The following is a 19,074-nucleotide window of genomic DNA, read 5'->3' as shown; positions in this document are numbered from 1 at the left end:
GGAGCCTACATGATGGGAAACTGCGGGCATACTTATGACCAGAGGGTGGGTAGTTACTCTATGGTTTTGACCATCATGGTGCGGACCAAGGAAGCACATGAGTGAGGAGGGAGCCTACATGATGGGAAACTGCGGGCATACTTATGACCAGAGGGTGGGTAGTTACTCTATGGTTTGACCATCATGGTGCGGACCAAGGAAGCACATGAGTGAGGAGGGAGCCTACATGATGGGAAACTGCGGGCATACTTATGACCAGAGGCTGGGTAGTTACTCTATGGTTTGACCATCATGGTGCGGACCATGGAAGCACATGAGTGAGGAGGGAGCCTACATGATGGGAAACTGCGGGCATACTTATGACCAGAGGCTGGGTAGTTACTCTATGGTTTGACCATCATGGTGCGGACCATGGAAGCACATGAGTGAGGAGGGAGCCTACATGATGGGAAACTGCGGGCATACTTATGACCAGAGGCTGGGTAGTTACGCTATGGTTTGACCATCATGGTGCGGACCATGGAAGCACATGAGTGAGGAGGGAGCCTACATGATGGGAAACTGCGGGCATACTTATGACCAGAGGCTGGGTAGTTACTCTATGGTTTGACCATCATGGTGCGGACCATGGAAATTGTATGCGTACGGCCTAATATCCAGACTAGAAAAGGTTCAAACTAAAAATAACATGGCTATGCAGCTCATGACTAAAGCTAATATAATACACCTCGTGCAACTTGGTCTAGTGATACAGCCTTCCACTCAAAAGCACCCCCTCCCAAGATAGCACTCTCTAATCTTGATTACATTCCCACACTTGAAGTATATCAGAATAACATTTAAGGGTCAATTCAGTCTTAAAAATTTTAGAGCCTACATCATACACGAAACATGTTTTATAAAATACTATTCCTCCATGAATAGATTGCCATTTAAATGTTTGTTGGTGGTGAAGTAGCCAAATCAATGTGAATTCTTCTTTCCTTTCCTTTTTGTTATCAAAGCAAGGAAAGTTTGCGACTGAAGCTTGTTTGAGACATGTACTTATACCTGCGCAGTCACAAATACTGTCAACCCTATGTCAACCCTAACAATGGGTCCCTCCTCTAAATTTTACTTGACTGTAAGTACATTGACATGCATGTCTTTTTGTCAAAGCATGTAACGCTTTATTATGCAGGGAACAAAGCGCTTTCCATTTTAAGCCTTTGCATTTCCTGTGGGGAATGAAGCATGACAAGTCCCATTGGCTGTTCAGTTCCCTTATCAATACAGTGTTTTGTCAAGGCACTTGTGGCTGACTGGACCAAAAACACACATGGCTCTGTAATCCTGTTTATCTTTTGTTAACCTTTTGTGGACCTCCAAATTTAGCCCATACAGGGGAGTCTATTGTATGGAATGATTGAATGAAATAGCACTCTCAATTCACAAAAGTACTGGTTTTTGTAATGTTGCCGAAAACAAGGTTGTTTGACAACATTTAGCTGCTATAGAACCTGTAGAGTTTTTCCAAATTGTTTTTAATTTATCTGTTGATAAAGATTAGCCCTTTTCATAATTTTTATATTTTTGTTTCCTCATTTGTACATTGTTTTTAGGTCAGCTTTTTAAAACTCAAAATATGTGCACTTCAAAATATTCTTGCTACATGTAAATAGGTATTTTTTAACAAAAACATATTTTTTTTTTTTCATATTTGTTATTTTCCAAAGTTTATCTTTACTGTTTTTAAATGTTTGTTAAAGATTCTATTCCCATTTTAAGATTGGATTGATAGGCTTTCGAGTCACAGTGGTTAGGTTCTTTTATTAAAGGAACACGTTGCCTTGGATCGGTCGAGTTGGTCTTTGAAAAGCATTTGTAACGTTTTTTTTTTTAAATGCATATGGGTAGAAAGATGTTGTAAGGGTAGAAAGATGTTGTAAAAGTAGAATACAATGATCCACACAAACATGCCTCTAAATTGCACGATTTTCCTTTTACCTAGTCGACTAACACGCTCGGCCATTTATGGGAGTCAAATTTTTGACTCCCATAAATGGCCGACCGTGTTAGTTCGCAAAGTAAAAGGAAAACAACGCAATTTTGAGGCAAACTTGTGTGGATCATTGTTTTCTACTTTTAAAACATCTTTCCAACCATATGCATTTTATAAAAAAGCGTTACAATAATTACAAACGATTTTGATAGACCAACTCGTACGTTCCAAGGCAACGTGTTCCTTTAATCCTGGCCATCTTAGAATGGGCTTGTTCTGTCTGTTTTTATAATTGTCTTGCTTGATTGCCAGCGCTCTGTCTCATTCAATCATTGGTTTACAATTCTTCTAGGTGTCATAAGTTTAAATTCATTGTTTCTTATACTGTTATATTTCTTTAGTACGGTAATATTGTATCTTGTACTGTTTGTTGTAATCTTGGCCGAATAAAGCTTTCCAAATTGGTGTGTGAAAGGAGGGAGGGTCCAAAATTTATTCCTGTAAACTGGATCTGTAGTGCAAGTATGCATTGTAGGTAGGGGCTTCATTGTTGGATACTTTTACTTGGATTTGTGTGTGTGTTTTTTGAACAAAAACAAAGGGTATGTGACCAGATTTTACTTACTTTCAACTAAAACAGTTTCGATACCGACTGATATATTTTTCTCTAAACAGCAGACTTGAAAAACTCCCTGCCGTCGATTTCACAAAGAGTTAGGACTCGTCTTATCTCGAGTTAACTCGTCCTAACTTAGGATTAATCTTTTAAAAGGTCTGCATGCTACAGTGCAGAGTTAGGACTCGTCCTACTTCCTAAGATTAGTCTTAAGTGAGGAAGAGTTTTGTGAAATCGACGGCTGTTCCTCTAAACATCAACATTCCTTTTCCAGATGGAACCAACTTATAATCACAATGTCACCTTCAATTTGAATGTATTGGGTCTTTCCAATACTGTTGACCTCAGCCTCATTGATGTACAACTTTAGTTCAGTTCAACTTGACATTTTATCTTCACATCAGAAAAACGTTGACAAGTGGTTACACTACTGTATACATACTTAATTGATTAGTCCTACACTTGATTCAATTAATAACAAATAATTCTTTGATGAAAGGTTTTGACATTCAGTCATTCCTGATAACAAACCAGTCGATCTCTCTATTGGCTTGATAAAGAAGCAATTATTTTGTAATTTACCACAATTGCCGGACCACCTGGGCAGACTCTGTAGAGACCTTATGTGACCAGTAGGTGGCAATGGTCATTTGTCCACACAGAGTTAAGAATGTTGACAGTCACTGTTGGTCAGTCATTTCATACTGACTGCCATTCTACTACATCAAGGCTCCCAGCTTGGCTGAATTATAACCAGGGACACACTCTACATAATATTACTCAATTCTCACCTATTTTAAATCTGTTCTCACCGATAGATTGACTCCATGCTGGAACTAAAGATGACAGCAACACACAGACAGCAAGTCCAAATACTAATGCACGTTCTGCAGCCATCTTGACTAACGACTACTCACAAGTTTAAATCCTTAGTATTCCAGGATGATCTGTAATTTTCCTGGCTAGTCTTGTTTCCGGAACATTGTGTATTGACCATTACAGGTGATTCTCAAGTGGATGGGCTGAAAAAGAAAATAAGAAAGGTAAAATGGCAAGTTAATATTCTCTCAAGAAAATATACAGGCTGATAGCAATTTAGCTGTCATTAGACAATAATACAGAACATTACATATTAAAAGAACAAGACAAAACACACCTTACTGGTACACAGACTGTGTAAACAAAAGGATGAACACATCAAAAAAGGACTAGTATTGTTGGAAACAAAATGTCATCAAACCAAATCAGGACCACTACATGGAGCTGTCCCTTTTCCAACCCCTAAAAGTTAACTCAACTTTTATAATATATATATTATATAAATAGACCCAAGAAAGAACTGTCCCCATTTGACAGTCTGTTTGATGGGAAGTGAGATAGACAGAACAGGACATCACTACCAATCTGTCAAACCACAACAACAAACAAATGAAAACAACTTGGTCATTAGTATCCCTTTAATAACATCATATAAGGCCTAAGGCCTACAGTCAAACATTCAAATCGGCAGATGAGAATGTTTTTGAGATTGGACACTAGAAGCATCGACAGTTATCAGTTACTAAAAAACACTTCTAGGCAACTGAATGCATAAATTTCCCCAAACTATGATTTTGTCCGATGATCATCATTCAACATCACTAAGTAAGATGCAGGAGGATGAAGGGTTAAAGCCCGGTCCCACTGCAGCGATAACGAAAACGATAACGATCACAACGCAAAGAAAACGCATTCTATTGGTCGAATCGCTCCACGCAGAATACGCACACGCTCATTCAACCAATGTAATGCGTTCTCTTTACGTCTTTATCGTTATCGCTCTCGTTATCGCTGCAGTGTGACCGGGCCTTTACGATTATCGCGTCTTGGACCAGAGAGACAAAGGAACAAGTACACGACATACTTTCTATTGTGACAAACTACATGGGGTGGTAGCAATACAATGCATGGATGAAACAAAGAAAATGCTTTGAAATGCTTTTCACAAAGTATAAAAAATCTATGTTATTACAAGTCTATTGGACTGTGAACAATATTCAAAAAGACGTCTACCAACTGAGCAATTTAGCCCTAAGATATTAGCAGTCTCTCTAATTGGGCAATATTTTTGTTCTGATAAAGTGGATATTTACACATGTGATGTGGACATTCCCTGGAGCTAGACATTGCCAATGGCATAGATAGACCTATCATTAAGGTACAGTAGCCAGCCACAACCTTCCTGTAAGTCTGACTCTGACCATGTAGAAAGGTACAGCTGGGCAATAAAGGAAATAAATATGATTCAATTCAATTGTTTACAAGGGTTTAGGTACTTTTTGTTGATAAAGTTTTTGGCAATGACATCAATTCCTACTCACTTAGAGTGAAGATGCAGGCCCTATAGTTTATCTGTGTTTATAAGTTTCAGCTTCAATCCTTCATATTCCTCAATTTTTTTAAAACAAAAAGTGAAAATCACAGAGCAATGTTTTCAGGAGAGCTGCGTAGTTTGTGGTACATCAGCTTAAATCATTTTTCATCTCACTTAGACAACAAATATTTTCGTGAACTTGTTTAAAGCCATTGAATTAAAAGTTCACAGATTTACAAATAACTTACAGGATTTACAGAAGGTAGTGGTGAAAGACTTCTCTTGAAATATTGTTCCATGAAATGCTATACTTTTTGAGAAAACATTAAAACAATATCAATTCTCGATATCGAGAACTACAGATTTATTTTAAACACATATCATGACACGGCGAAACGTGAGGAAAAAAGGGTGGGTGTCTTGTTATTTTCTCCCGACTCTGAAGACCGATTGAGCCTAAATTTTCACAGGTTTGTTACTTTATATTAATAGAAGTTGTGATACACATAGTGTGGGCCTTGGACAATACTGTTTACCGAAAGTGTCCAATGGCTTTAACCCATTGCTCAAAAACCGCAGCACCTCAGCAAGCTTTCAACTCTGTTGACAATTGTGTTCTGTGTCATGCAAAAAGTACCCAAACCCTTTAACCTAAAAAAATCCACATTGGATGATAATAGTTTTTTTAGAAGAGTTCAATCAGTAAAGTGTCTTTAAAAAAATAGTCATCTACAAAAATCTTGCTGTAAGTTGGTTTGTAAGGTAGATCTATAATATAACAAACTTCAAAGTAGAATGAATCAGATATTAAAACTTACTTTTTAACCGAAACCTTGTCCTCTCAGTCTCAAACAATCCTCTTCAAATGTCAAAATTAAGGATTCAGAAGGACTGGAGGCCACATTAGGACTTACTAAACAAAAATTGCTCATCACTGCGACAGGTCTTTTCCAATCTTACAGTAATCTCAGCCCTCAAAATTTGGTGTGGAGTGAAGTGAGGAGGATTAGAGGATTGAGGTTACACTCCTACTCCCGTTCCGCTATCGTCTCCACAAATGTGAAGAGTGAAGATGATAGCGGAACAAAGTAACGTACAGACAAAACGTAGGGCTATTGGTCTTCTTGATACACGACAACCTGTTCACATTTGTGCACAAACAAACGTTATAAATACAACATGTTCAATCTCAAATTTGAGCATACATCTCAAACTGGAAGTTCTTCCCTCTCAAGCCAAAGTGACTCTGAGTCTTATAATTTTACAGCAGGCTCATGAAACATCATTTGGCATAACAACGTAAACGCAATATTGTTGTTACTTTGTAAAATAAAGACCAGTTGCCTATCAACGTTTTTACAAACTTACTCTTAAGTCTTCTCATAACAAAACATTACAAGAATAATCCTACCTCCATGATACTACTACTCTTTATCATAACAAAACATTACTAACTAGCCTAACAAAAATGAATTTACCCAATTTGAAAACTACCATACCTGGAAAAAGGACCAGACAAACATCACAACTTACAAAGATCCACCATTTGACCACATACCAAAACATAAAAATGTTCAAGCACGACTTTTACAGGCCAGTCAGTATGGCGGTGGTGTCGACCCGGTCGTTTGGTGGGGTCAACGGATGATGTTTGTCCCTGTGCCCCCAGCGAGTCACCGACATGATCCAGTCAATTTCCGCTCTCGGTTTTTTCATCCACTTTCCTTTATTACTGACTAACTTAGTACTTACACTAGCCCCATAAATGAATTCAGAGTGGACTGGTGAGGTTATTATTACTTAGATGTCTTCGTCTCAGTTTATAAATGCTACAACCGAACATAATGAACGAGTACTATTGCTTACCGAAAAGAAGGTTTCAAAGACTCCAATCCGTCAGTAAATCAGTAAATGTTCCACCCGCCCAGCGACGAAATTCTCATGGGGAGATTCAGGTCATCCGGAATCCTACACACACCCGACTGCAGTCAACGTAAGGAGACCACAGGGAGCAGACACTCCTCTTAACTCTCCTTTCCCTACCCTCTCACACTTTACTTTAGTACAGCATTCTGCTTACAGCATGGAGTTAGATTAGAAGTAAGACTAAGAAGAGCCACAATAAAGTTGTGGGATTAGTTTTCTGTGAGAAAAAGTTCGCTTGGAAAAAGTATTACAATCGCCAATAGAGGGCGCTATGATCCAAAATACTGATGTGCTAAACTGACAAGAATTATGTCTGCTGCGGTTTGAAATGAGGGCTGCACCAAACACACATAGCATTTAAATTCTAGTAAAATATTTAAAAATGCTCAGAAAATACTTAGAGTCTATCAGCCCGTAGAAAGTTATCAAATATATTTTCGGGGAACTAGACTTCAGATTTCTTTTTAAATTGTTGGCAGGTCAACCGTTTGAAGTTATTAATGCTTATTACTCCAGAAAAAAATATCATCAAACTCCTTAAAATTAAATTTGACTTGCTGACAGTTTTAATGAAGCACTCCGCCACCTCCAACGCCAAATATGTGCCGTTCTTAAAAACCCAGTTTACATAAACTTCCTCAAATGTCGAAGAATAACCCCAAGGTTGTGACAACATGTCAATAATTACTCAAACTATTTTGAGGGCATATAAAATAATGGCAATCATTTTGGCACATGAGTAACCTAATTTTAATGAGATAGTGCATGTACCCCCGGAGCCTGTGTGTACGGTTCACGCCCGTTGATCCGTCCATAACCTGAACCATCATCATCCATCTCAACATTGTCTCAGTTATTAGCAGCCTCACATGATGGATCGAAGGAGATCAACGGGGGTGGCAAAATAGCAAGAGCAGAGTTGTCTAGACGACTAAAAGAAAGCCCTATTTTGGTAGACTCCAATTGTCAATGATGGGTGCCAGTTATTGATGTCATGCAACTGTTAATTGCCCATAGCCCAGGGATCACACCCAAGTTGCAACATGGAAGGCAGCAGCCAGATCGCCATAATAGTAAAAAGTTAATTTGTATTAAAGGAACACGTTGCCTTGGATCGGTCGAGTTGGTCATTGAAAAGCGTTTGTAACCGTTTGTTATAAAATGCACACGGTTTGAAAGATGTTTTAAAAGTAGAATACAATGATCCACACACATTTGCCTCGAAATTGCGTGGTTTTCCTTTTACTTTGCGAATTAACACGGTCGGCCATTAATTATGGGAGTCAAAAAATTTACTCCCGTAATATTAATGGCCGACCGTGTTTGTCGACGAGGTGAAAGGAAAACCACGCAGTTTCGAGTGATACTTGTGGGGATCATTATATTCTACTTTTAATTTATCTTTCTAATCATAATGCATTTTATAACAAACGGTTACAAACGCTCTTCAAAGACCAACTCGACCGATCCAAGGCAACGTGTTCCTTTAATATGTCAAGTAATAAGGCCTAACCCACAAGAAAACTGACTGCTTAAATTTCAAACAAATAATTATGATTGAACGAAGAAATTGACACGACCGGAAATTTAACCTACGCGGCATCATTCAGTCCCCATAGTGACGGTCTATAAGTATGTTCTATCGTTTAATTGTTTATTAGCCCACTCTTTCGACCGGGCAGCGAAAAATTAGTCTATAGACTCATCGAGTTGTTCCTCTGCACGGAAATCTTTAGTAAAAGGCGAAAGATTTATGCGAAAGATTTATGCGAAATTCACCATGGTAGTCTTTCTTTACATAAGTTATAAACTTCATGGCGTTAAAGGAAATCGGCAAACAGAACTCTGGAACAAGTTATTCATACATGTTTACAAATTTTAATCTATTGCAAAGGTTGTATTTTTCTCAATCAAAAAATATACTCAAAGTGGAATTATATCGATTAGACTAGAAGAAACTATCAAAAGAGTTATAATTAAAGTAGGTTTGAATATATTAGCGAGAAAATTGAATATTCATGAGAATGTGGTCACGATGTGCGCTTTAGCAATGGCAGGAAAACAAAATTCGAATCCCATGCACCCGAGTTATAAGCCTGTGTTTTTAATTTTCACAGAACTCGTTAAAATACTGAGTATATACAATGCTTAATACAAATCGTGTACGGGTAAAACCGAATTATAATGTTGTTTTATCTCCTCGACTAACGTTTATCAAATCATTGCGGTACCCGCTGCTAAAACATCGGATTTGGATTACCTTTAGCTGTACCGGGCAATCTCGGTGGTCTAGTTGGTAAGACACTGCTTAAGGGGTTACAGGGGTCGTTGGTTAGAATCCATTCCGAGTGAGCTACTCAGTTTTTCTTTTACAGAACGTTGGAAAGTAGGCTAGTATACAGTGCTAATGCACAACGGTGTGAGAGTAAAACCAAACTTTTTATTCTTTATCCCCTGATACAAATTAAATTAACTGCTTAGTATACAAAACACCTTGACTTAGCAAAAGAATGTTTGCGATACAACTTTGGAAGCGGCAGCCAGAGGATCGTCTTCAGAGGAAGTTACACCTTTTTCAAATATCAAGTAATAAACCACACGGGAAACCGACTGGGTAAACTCAAAAAGTAAAATCGGTTAAACAAAGAAAGCTTTCCCATCGGGATCTGAACCAACGACATCCGGACAGGCGCTCAACAAAATGAGCTATTTATTAACATTCATATTCTAACTTTTGTTTATTTATTAGCCCAATCTTTCAACTGGGCAGTAAAAAATTAGTCTATAGACTCAACGAGTAGTTCCTCTGCACGGAAATCTTCAGTGTTTTTAAAATGGTTTATTCGTCCGAATAAAGCCATATGGCCATGATACATACATTTTATGCAGTAATTTACAGAAACTTTGTACAAAATAAATAAAAACATAAACACTGACAACTTTTGAGAAACTTAGGGTAACCCTAATCTTTAGCAAAAGGCGAAGGATTTATACGAATGCGCAGTGAACCCAGAGTGCACAATAGGCGTTTCACCATTGTAGTCTTTCTTTACATGTGTTATAAACTTCATGGTGTTAAACGAAATCGGTAAACAAAATTCTCGAACAAATTATTCAAACATGTTTACAAAATTTCAGTCTATTGCAACAAAGGTTGTATTTTTCTCAATAAAAAAATATACTCAAAGTGGAATTATATCGATTAGACTAGAAGAAACTATCAAAAGAGTTATTGTTAAAGTAGGTTTGAATATATTAGCGAGAAAATGGAATATTCATGAGAATGTGGTCAAAAGTCGGAGCCTGGACTTGTTTCAATCTATAAATGTGCACACATAAGATACTTGAATAAGTCGAGATTACAAGGTTCGAATCACACCTAAGTATTATAGTGATTGTTTTCACAGTACTTTTGAAAGTACTTATAGTATACAGTACTGGTATAAGGGTAAAACCAACATTTATTTTCTTTATCCCCCCATGCAAATTTAACATCGATTTAAGAAACATATACAGAATTGGCAAAAAAAAAATCGTTTTTAAGAGTATAGGTTTTCACAAAATTTACATGGTCTAATGATGATGATAGTAAAAAAAACATCCATTGAATTAGTTTTTGTCTGAATTGTTATATTTGATGAGAAATAAATAAAACTACTTTGGAGTTAAAAAAAAATAAAAAATTGGGAGAGGATTTTCAATCTTATGTGAATTCCTGGGATTGTCAATTGGCAACTTCTATCTCTTCTATTGAAACAACCAGGGCTCACAAAGCACTATAAGAATTATCATATGTTGTGTCAATATTACCACTGTGATTCGCATTGTGATACCACGGTTTGCTTGGCAATGAAGAATGACACACGACACACTTCGGATTAACCTTTGCTCTTTTGAAATCGGCCCAGGGCCTGGTCATATTAATGTGGATTTTTGTTGTGTATTCATTGATTATTGAAACAATGTTTTATTATAGTGCATTATTATGGTGTGCACATTATATAGAAAGAGTTGATACAATGCGTATAGTATTGTCATAAACAAATAAAGATGAAAAAGAGAAATGGGCGTCCGTTAATAAGGGAGAATATATATGTTTTTGCCCGTATTTTATTATGTGGAGCTGCTTTGCGTTAAGATGATCGATGACAGATACGTTATAAATTAAAATAATACTAACTCAAACTGAAAACTGAGTTGTCTATTCACACTTTGTATGACCCATCCTTGCCCATTGCCTTTATATTTTTAGTTTAATAAAGTGATATTTATATTTTCAAAATATGATCATTCTTGAACCGGTATACGGCCAAGGAAATGGGATCGGAATACCTGGCGGGAAACAGTACAGATAGGCATACTCACCCAAAACGAATCCATTCAGTTTTTTTTTTAAATTGAACAATTTTACAAAATTGTATTAACAAATAGGCCTATGCTAAAACTAGCAATCATTCAGTTTGCTTCATATCTGCGCGAACAGTGCTGAGATTTACTCAGCAGTACAATATTAAAACAAATGAAACCTCTTGATTCGAAGGCATTATGCTATCAACCTAAATATCAACTTTAGTATCATCTCTTTTAATTTGAGGCACCTTCAAATTCACAGTGCATCTTCTTGTGTATCCGCCATATAGGAAAAATGTAAGTTGCGAGACAAATTATCCCACAAACAGAGTTAACACATTGTAGCATTCTAATTAAGGGGAATGCATGAATTTGAATGCGTATTAAATGAATTTAATGTGTTTGTTCGCCCTGAAATTTGCCGTGAAAACCTGTGTGGAATGTTTATTTAAAATTACACGTTAAATTTTCATTGGGGAGAATACTCATTGGTTTTACCAATACACCGATTTGTGTAAGCACTGCAATTGTATACTCAGGACTTTCCCGGGTTCTGTGGACAAACAAAACCAGGCATATTACTCAGGTGGGATTCGGACCCACGACCTTTACAATTCTAGAGCAGTGTCATACCAACTAGGCCACCGAGATTGCCCGATGATAGAGGCAGTTCGAATCCTATGTTTTAGCAGCGGGTATAAATACAAACGATTTAATATTTGTTTACTTTGCATCGGGGATAAAGAATGTTCATTTTGGTTGCATCATTACACCGATGTTTAATATTCATAATTTTTGTAAATCTTATATGAAAGACCACAGGTCGATATGTCATTATTCATCTCTTGTCTCTATAGTTATAACTTTGCGTTTCTGTTATACTCAAACGATAATAACTAAACAATGCTTGTCATCAGGATAAATGAGCTATTGTGTCGTGGTCTAATTTATATGAGTGATGGGGCAACCAAAATGACTGGAATAAAATTTACCCTTCTCAAACAAAATGACATGCCATCCATTTAAAGGCACTGGACACGTTTGGTAATTGTCACAGACCAGTATTCTCACTTGGTATATCTTAACATTATGCATAAAATAACAAACCTATGAATTTGGGCTCAATTTTTGGTCACCGAACTAAAGAGAATAACGATTATTTTGCATAATAAAAGATTACCTATTTCTCAAAAATTACGTTTCTTCAGAGGGAGCCGTTTCTCACAATGTTTTATACTGTCAACAGCTCTCCATTGCTCGTTACCAAGTAAGTTTTTATGCTAACAATTATTTTGAGTAATTACCAATAGTGTCCTGTGCCTTTAATACAAAAATACACTGTGTTCTATCGTCATCAAGCGTCATTTAGTTTGAAAGCCCTCGTGTGTGCAATTGACTATCAATTGACTATCATCTCTTGGTATTCTAGGAGTAACCATCCATGGAGTGTGCATGGATGACTTCCTGGCGTATGTATAAATTGTAACGTTCCATTTCCTTCCCTTTCAAACTAATAAACTTAAAAAATATATATATAAAAGAGCACGTGATTATAAGACACTTTACAACAAATTGCATTTTATACTTCTTACAATTCAACGAAGACCATAAATGACAATTCTTTAAGGGACACATTGCTTTAAGATTGGGCGTTTGGGGTTAAAATCGTTTATGTTTTAAGAGTTGAATAATGATGATTCACACAAAGAACTCGAATTGATGTAGTTTTCGTTTTACTTCGTGAACTAACACGGGCCGTGTTATTCGTGGAGTCACATTTCTACAGTATGTATAAAATGGTGGACAGCGTTTTTCGAAGTAAAAGGAAAACGACAATAGCGATGAATATGTGTTGATTATTATACTCTACATTTAAAACATCTTTCCAACCAAAATATTATTCATTTCATATGAAACGCTTTTATAGCCCAAAGCGCCTAATCCGAGCCATCATTTCCCTTCAAAACTATAGGCATATTATAGTCTATGGGTGGTATATCAACCCTTGATTTGCGTTGGCACTATCTTATGGCAGAGCGTCATGCCTTGTCGTCTAACCAAACAAAATCCATTACATGTCATGGTCAACTTTTGAACTAAAAACAAAACATCTTGATACTAAAAGTGAAGTTGATATAAACATGCAGTTTCCTTTCAATTTCATAAACAATCGGGTTCGTAACTGATAAGGGAAAGTGAAAATGAAATGCTACGATGAAGTGCAAGTCTTTGGGATTTCCTACTCACTCCCTGAACATGATTCTAGATGATCATGGAAACGCTCACTCACTATCCCAATTAAAGTCATTACAACACTTTCGGTGCAGAAACAAAAAGTTCACAGATTTACATATAATTTACAGGGTTTACAAAAGGTAATGGTGAAAGACTTCTCTTGAAATATTGTTCCATGAAATGCTTTACTTTTTGAGAAAACATTAAAACAATATAAATTCTCGTTAGCGAGAATTACGGATTTATAAACACATGTCATGACTCGGCGAAACGCGCGGAAACAAGAGTGGGTTTTCCCGTTATTTTCGCCCGACTCCGATGACCGATTGAGCCTAAATGTTCACAGGTTCGTTATTTTATGCATAAGTTGTGATACACGAAGTGTGGGACTTGGACAATACTGTTTACCGAAAGTGTATAATGGCTTTAAAAGTACGTTCTATCAAATTAGCTAGTTCGTATTATCTTAAGTAATACTATAGTGAACGTTTATATAGTGCCATCCTGCCATAATCACATGTCCTCCTGGCGTCGAATTGTTGAATCTGTTGGAGATTGTTATAATGATTAGACACAAGCAAACCATAGGCGTATACTCTCTTAATGTAAAAGAGTGAACATGTCACTCTCTTGTCCGAGTGCTATCACTTTCGCTCTTTTGAGAGTCAAGTCAATCTGTCATGTCACAGGCTTTTTGAGTAAAATTGGAACGAACTTCACACTAAATCGAGTTGTTATTACCAGTCGTTCACTCTAAAGAGTTGTCCGTAATATGGCTCTTTTAAATATAGGGGACAGGACGAGTGCGTGTTCGTCATTTTTAAGAGAGTATAAACAGAAGACATTGGAAATGGTAGAACGCGAGTTGACGCATAGTTATCATTGGGGTCAAACCCCCTCTTTTTATGATAAGTGTATGTGGGTTCGTTTACTTGCATGAACACACGGGACCGACGACTTTAAGTCACATACGAAGGACGCAGCAATAACGGTTTAATGCCTTGCTTATGGACACAAGTGTCTAGACATGACTTTAACCCACACTCTGCTAATCAGCAAGACCAGAGCTCAACTCTGATGCGATTGAAAGGCCAGCCAAATGGCCATGGTGTAGCACAACATTGATTTTCAAGGAGTATAATACTATAGGTTGGTAAATTTACATTAACAGTGTGCAGTGTGACTGTTTATAATAGTGTGCAGTGTGACTGTTTATAATAGTTCAAACTGATTTTTCCAGGACTATGATATCAATTCTTAAACCACATGGGTCGCCGGTCAAAATTCAAGTCAGCGACGCATCACCTGAACAGATTCCGTGTCTCCTAATTGACCCAAAATCGATTCATGCTGATCAAGAAATTGTATCTGCCACCCCTCCCCATACCTTTTGACAAGCAACGTTTTTTTGGGTGCATCTAAACTACGGATTGATTCTAGACTAAATAGGAACTTAACGTAGATACAACCACATTTTATTGGCCAGGAGCTGCTGTAATAATCCACATTGACTCTCGGTTATTTCCCAAGTGTCTTGGAAATGTTGTAGTGTTATATGAACTCGGTTCAATTCGTGGGCTTTTCCTACATTTACAACAGCGTTTGAAAAATCTGTATAAAGTAGTGTTATTTATCGCCCTTTGAAATGGTTCACTTCGGAGGGTGTAAACGACTGGGTTTGCAGCACTGTTCATGAATGTTAACCAGCTCAGAACACTTCGTAGACCGAGGCTTGCTTTGTACTTTGTGTGGATCTCCAGCAGCACAATTGCAGTGACAGGCAACCAGGCCAGACCAGTGAAACCAAGGAGTATCAGAAAGGTCTTGACGGAGCGTAGCTCTCGTTTCATGAAGCGCCTATGTCCGTTCAGATTGGTCCCATCTCGCTTGAGCTTCTGGAGGACCACCGAGAACAATCTCATGTAGATCAAACACATCACAACAAACGGGATAATGCCGTTAGTCATGAGGAGTATCTGAAGATGGATTGAGTTGAAGACTCCGGTGAAGTCCAAACAGGAGAAACTTGGCGAACTTCGGATCTGATTCCATCCTGAAAAGGGTAGGATGACGGCTATAACAAACGTGTATATCCACACAGACGATATCATCAATGATGCTCGAGTTGTATTCACTATTTGTTGATAGGTCAGAGGATGTAAAATCTTAATGTAACGATCAACGGTGACGAGAAGAAGGGACAATGAGCTACAGCCAGACGCAAGTAACAACATACACCACAGAGTCAAACACGCAAACTCGTTATTTAAGAAGGAAGGGTCCAATGTTGCTGCTATTACGGGTACTAGCGTAAGCCCCTGGAGTGCGTCTGCCGTGGCTAGACTCACCATTAAGGAGTTAGTAGTGGTCCTCAGTACTTCGTTCTTCGTTACGAGCATCACTACAGCACCGTTTCCAATAAGAATGAACGGAACCATAAGAGTTTCTAACGCCACTGTAAAAACTACGACGACGATTGGTGCTGGTTCGGTCATAAACAATGGCGTTACATATAAAGATTGTCGAGTAGTACTTACTTCGTTTAAATACTCATAGTGTAATGTATCGTTCGTTGGTGAGATGATCAAGTCAAACTCCATCTTTAATACACAATGTCTGAAGCATCAATTGCTGTAGTGACTAAAATCAGGTCCTTGTGTAGTGACTTCACTCTCCCGTTCTCATGGTCCGTCAGAGTTAAGTGTGTGTTGACGGTAGTATACCATTTCTTCTTCCTGGTTGTCCGGTTCCTATAGTTAACCTTTTCATCCAAAAATATGTAATAAATGCTGTAAATTAAAGTTAGTGTTTCCAACTCACGGAGTGTTCGCATTTATGCCGGTATCATGATGGAGGAATAAATTATTCCTCCATGGTATCATCAATCACAAACGGATGGCCTTCCTATAGGTCTCCTTCATAACATCACGTCGGTGCCACATTTATTATAGCCTTTCATATGGTTGCCGAATCAGCCTAAATGAGCCTACCAACATTTCGCTGTGAACCAGTTGCTTGTACGTCATCTCTACATGACAGCAATTATCAAGACCACGACTCTAATTTCCCTTGAGTCGATATTTAATTAGTCTCAATGTGGATTCTTGCTAATCGTTTAAATTTGTTTTTAATTAGTTGTGTGTGGAGACGTTGTGTTTACACTATTAGTGGCCCCGTCCTCATGGGAGTGGAATGACTATCCGCCAATCTTAATGAGTAGCAAAGCTTTCAGTTGTATTAGTACACCTTTCTGTATTAATGACGTTTGACTTTGAACCGATGACGTAAGAGTCCAGAAACACTGATAAGTGTCCAGAGGATGGAGGAAACTCGGGCAAAGCAGGACAACAGAAGAAGTGTCAAGGCAGAGAATGCCTCCCCACCCAAAAAGAAGACTTGTTACTCGGTATTAGACTTTTGTGCTGTTTACTGTTTTGATCTACCTCAGTTTCTGCACCCTTCAAGGAAACTACTTTTGATTTTGGAACCGTTTGACTGTGTTAATCCTGTAAAAGTAAATGCACGCAGTAAGATTATAACAGCCGAAAATTTAATTTAAAAAGGCGGTTGCGTATTTGAGATGTCACTGAAAATCCAGAGCGAATAATGTCCGCGCAGGAACAGACGACCCGCTGTAAAAAGGGTTATCTTTTTACATAATTAACGGGCCAATATTTAATATATAACGGGCCTAAGAGGCTTATTGGGTCAATGCCTATAGTTTTCTCGAGACCAAAACCTAAAGCGGCCATTTTAAATCCACAATGGGCAATGTGATGAACGGTCAGCCTTCTTGGCCTAAAGTTGAAACTAGTCGTTTGTCACCAAATTGACTAAGATTACTTACAAAGAAAAACTACTCGGAAGAAAATCAAGTATTTTTGAACACCATTTAATCGATCAATACCGAGTTGATTATGTTTATATCAAAGTGACTCTGCAAAAGAACAAAACCAAGGTTTCCCGGTAATTTTCGGCAAACAGGCGGCCAATTCAAACGTCTCCTTTTTTCTATTTCGTGCGAAGTTGAAATCAATACAGTCATTCAAATTCAATTACTGCGCCAGCAAATGTGTTCCTGCGTCATTCAAATGTAATTATCAACTAATATGCGGCATTCAAATTCGCACCCGCTTTTGGCAGAAATCTCAAGTTGCCCCCATTTCTGCCAAATTGATTGTTGGTTGCCAATTTCGCATGACTGAAAAGAGCGCCATTTTAGTAGACTGCTGATTAAATTCGCACGCCACAAAGAGTAAATGTTATCGACTGTTTGAACTGAAGAGACAACCTACTTTAATAAGAACTTATGAAAGTGAAATAGGTTGATTTTATGCCTGAAACGATTGGGAAAGTCTGTGGATTTATCACGTACCTGGTATAGTCTAGATGTTATTTTTAATCACACCACTGCAGATGCGTTAAAAAGATATTTATCAGGAATATGGACCTATAGCTCTGTACAGATTATTTGTTTCAAGATATTTGATTGGTTATAGGCAGTGGACACTATTGGTAATTACTCAAAATAATTATTAGCATAAAACCTTACTTGGTAATGAATAATAGGGAGAGGTTGATGGTATAAAACATTGTGAGAAACGGCTCCCTCTGAAGTGACGTAGCTTTCGAGAAAGAAATAATTTTCCACGAATTTGATTTCAAGACCTAATATTTAGAACTTGAGGTCTCGAAATCAACCATCTAAACGCACACAGCTTCGAGGTGACAAGGGTTATTTTTCTTCCACTAGTATCTTGCAACTTCGATGTCCGATTGAGCTCAAATTTTCACAGGTTTGTTATTTTATGCATATGTTGAGATACACCAACTGTGAAGGCTAGTCTTTGACAATTACCAATAGTGTCCAGTGCCTTTAAGTTCAGTTTATTTTATGCATCGGAGGGCCCACGTTTTGTTTACTGCGACGATGCGTTATAGTATTGTTTCGGGTGTTTCCGGGGCAAGATCTGGAAACTCAAGACATATCTAGCCAAAAGTGGACCTTTATCACGCTGTCACCATCTTGGTCATGATGATGCTCCCTGTGTTCAAAATACTAATCAATGCTAACATTCATTGCGCAAACATGGCACCAGACTATTATTTCGTCCAGCCTCAGTCTGGTTACAATGAGTTGGAATGGAGTAAAATCAAGGTTCTATACTTTTGACACTTGAGGCCACAATGTGCGCCTTCATCATCAGTGAACGGTAGTCTCAGTATCACAACAATTAGCATATTCATGTGATGTCATAAGGATATCACATGCTCACAGCACATTTCTTTATATACTAACACTATATCATAATTGCTTGTTTTGATACCTTAAGATGTATCTTTAGTAAATCGCATTAGATGTCGCGAACTGCTTACCAACCAAAATGACATGTAGGGCCCGCGGTATAATGCACACACTGGTTAATGGCCTTTAGCCTTCAAGAATGACTCTGCTATTTCTTGTTACATGGCGGTCACAAGATTGCCTATTGGCCTACATGAACATTGCTGACGTCACAGGGTTGACCTTCATCTAAAAAGTAAAGCCACGCCCTTTTATTAAAGTGCAAGATTTGTTTCATACTCGAGCGTATAAGTTACAAATAAAATGCT

At 37.8% G+C, this 19,074-nt stretch overlaps 2 protein-coding genes and 1 pseudogene across 2 annotated transcripts in view; all 3 read right to left on the bottom strand.

Moving 5' to 3' along the window:
* The window catches only part of LOC117291153 (kielin/chordin-like protein), a 106,060-nt gene extending 98,992 nt beyond the window's left edge, over nt 1–7,068 (bottom strand). Inside the window, exons 1-2 of the mRNA XM_033772704.1 lie at nt 6,817–7,068; nt 3,389–3,619 (exon numbers count right to left, since the gene is read on the bottom strand). Coding sequence (XP_033628595.1) covers nt 3,389–3,494 — 106 coding nt within the window. The 5' untranslated portion in view covers nt 3,495–3,619; nt 6,817–7,068. The remainder of the gene's footprint in view (nt 1–3,388; nt 3,620–6,816) is intronic.
* A 1,467-nt stretch (nt 7,069–8,535) lies between these two features.
* On the bottom strand, nt 8,536–8,662 carry LOC117291984 (annotated as a pseudogene).
* Nucleotides 8,663–13,857: 5,195 nt separating this feature from the next.
* LOC117291754 (adenosine receptor A3-like) lies at nt 13,858–16,587 on the bottom strand. The gene has a single exon (XM_033773650.1). It carries the CDS (start codon nt 16,059–16,061, stop codon nt 14,937–14,939), a length of 1,125 nt encoding a protein of 374 aa, XP_033629541.1. The 5' UTR covers nt 16,062–16,587; the 3' UTR covers nt 13,858–14,936.
* Nucleotides 16,588–19,074: the final 2,487 nt, after the last annotated feature.

The sequence above is a fragment of the Asterias rubens genome, chromosome 6 (genome assembly GCF_902459465.1).
Source record: "Asterias rubens chromosome 6, eAstRub1.3, whole genome shotgun sequence".
NCBI lineage: Eukaryota > Metazoa > Echinodermata > Asteroidea > Forcipulatida > Asteriidae > Asterias > Asterias rubens.
This window is presented reverse-complemented; position numbering and strand designations above follow the sequence as displayed.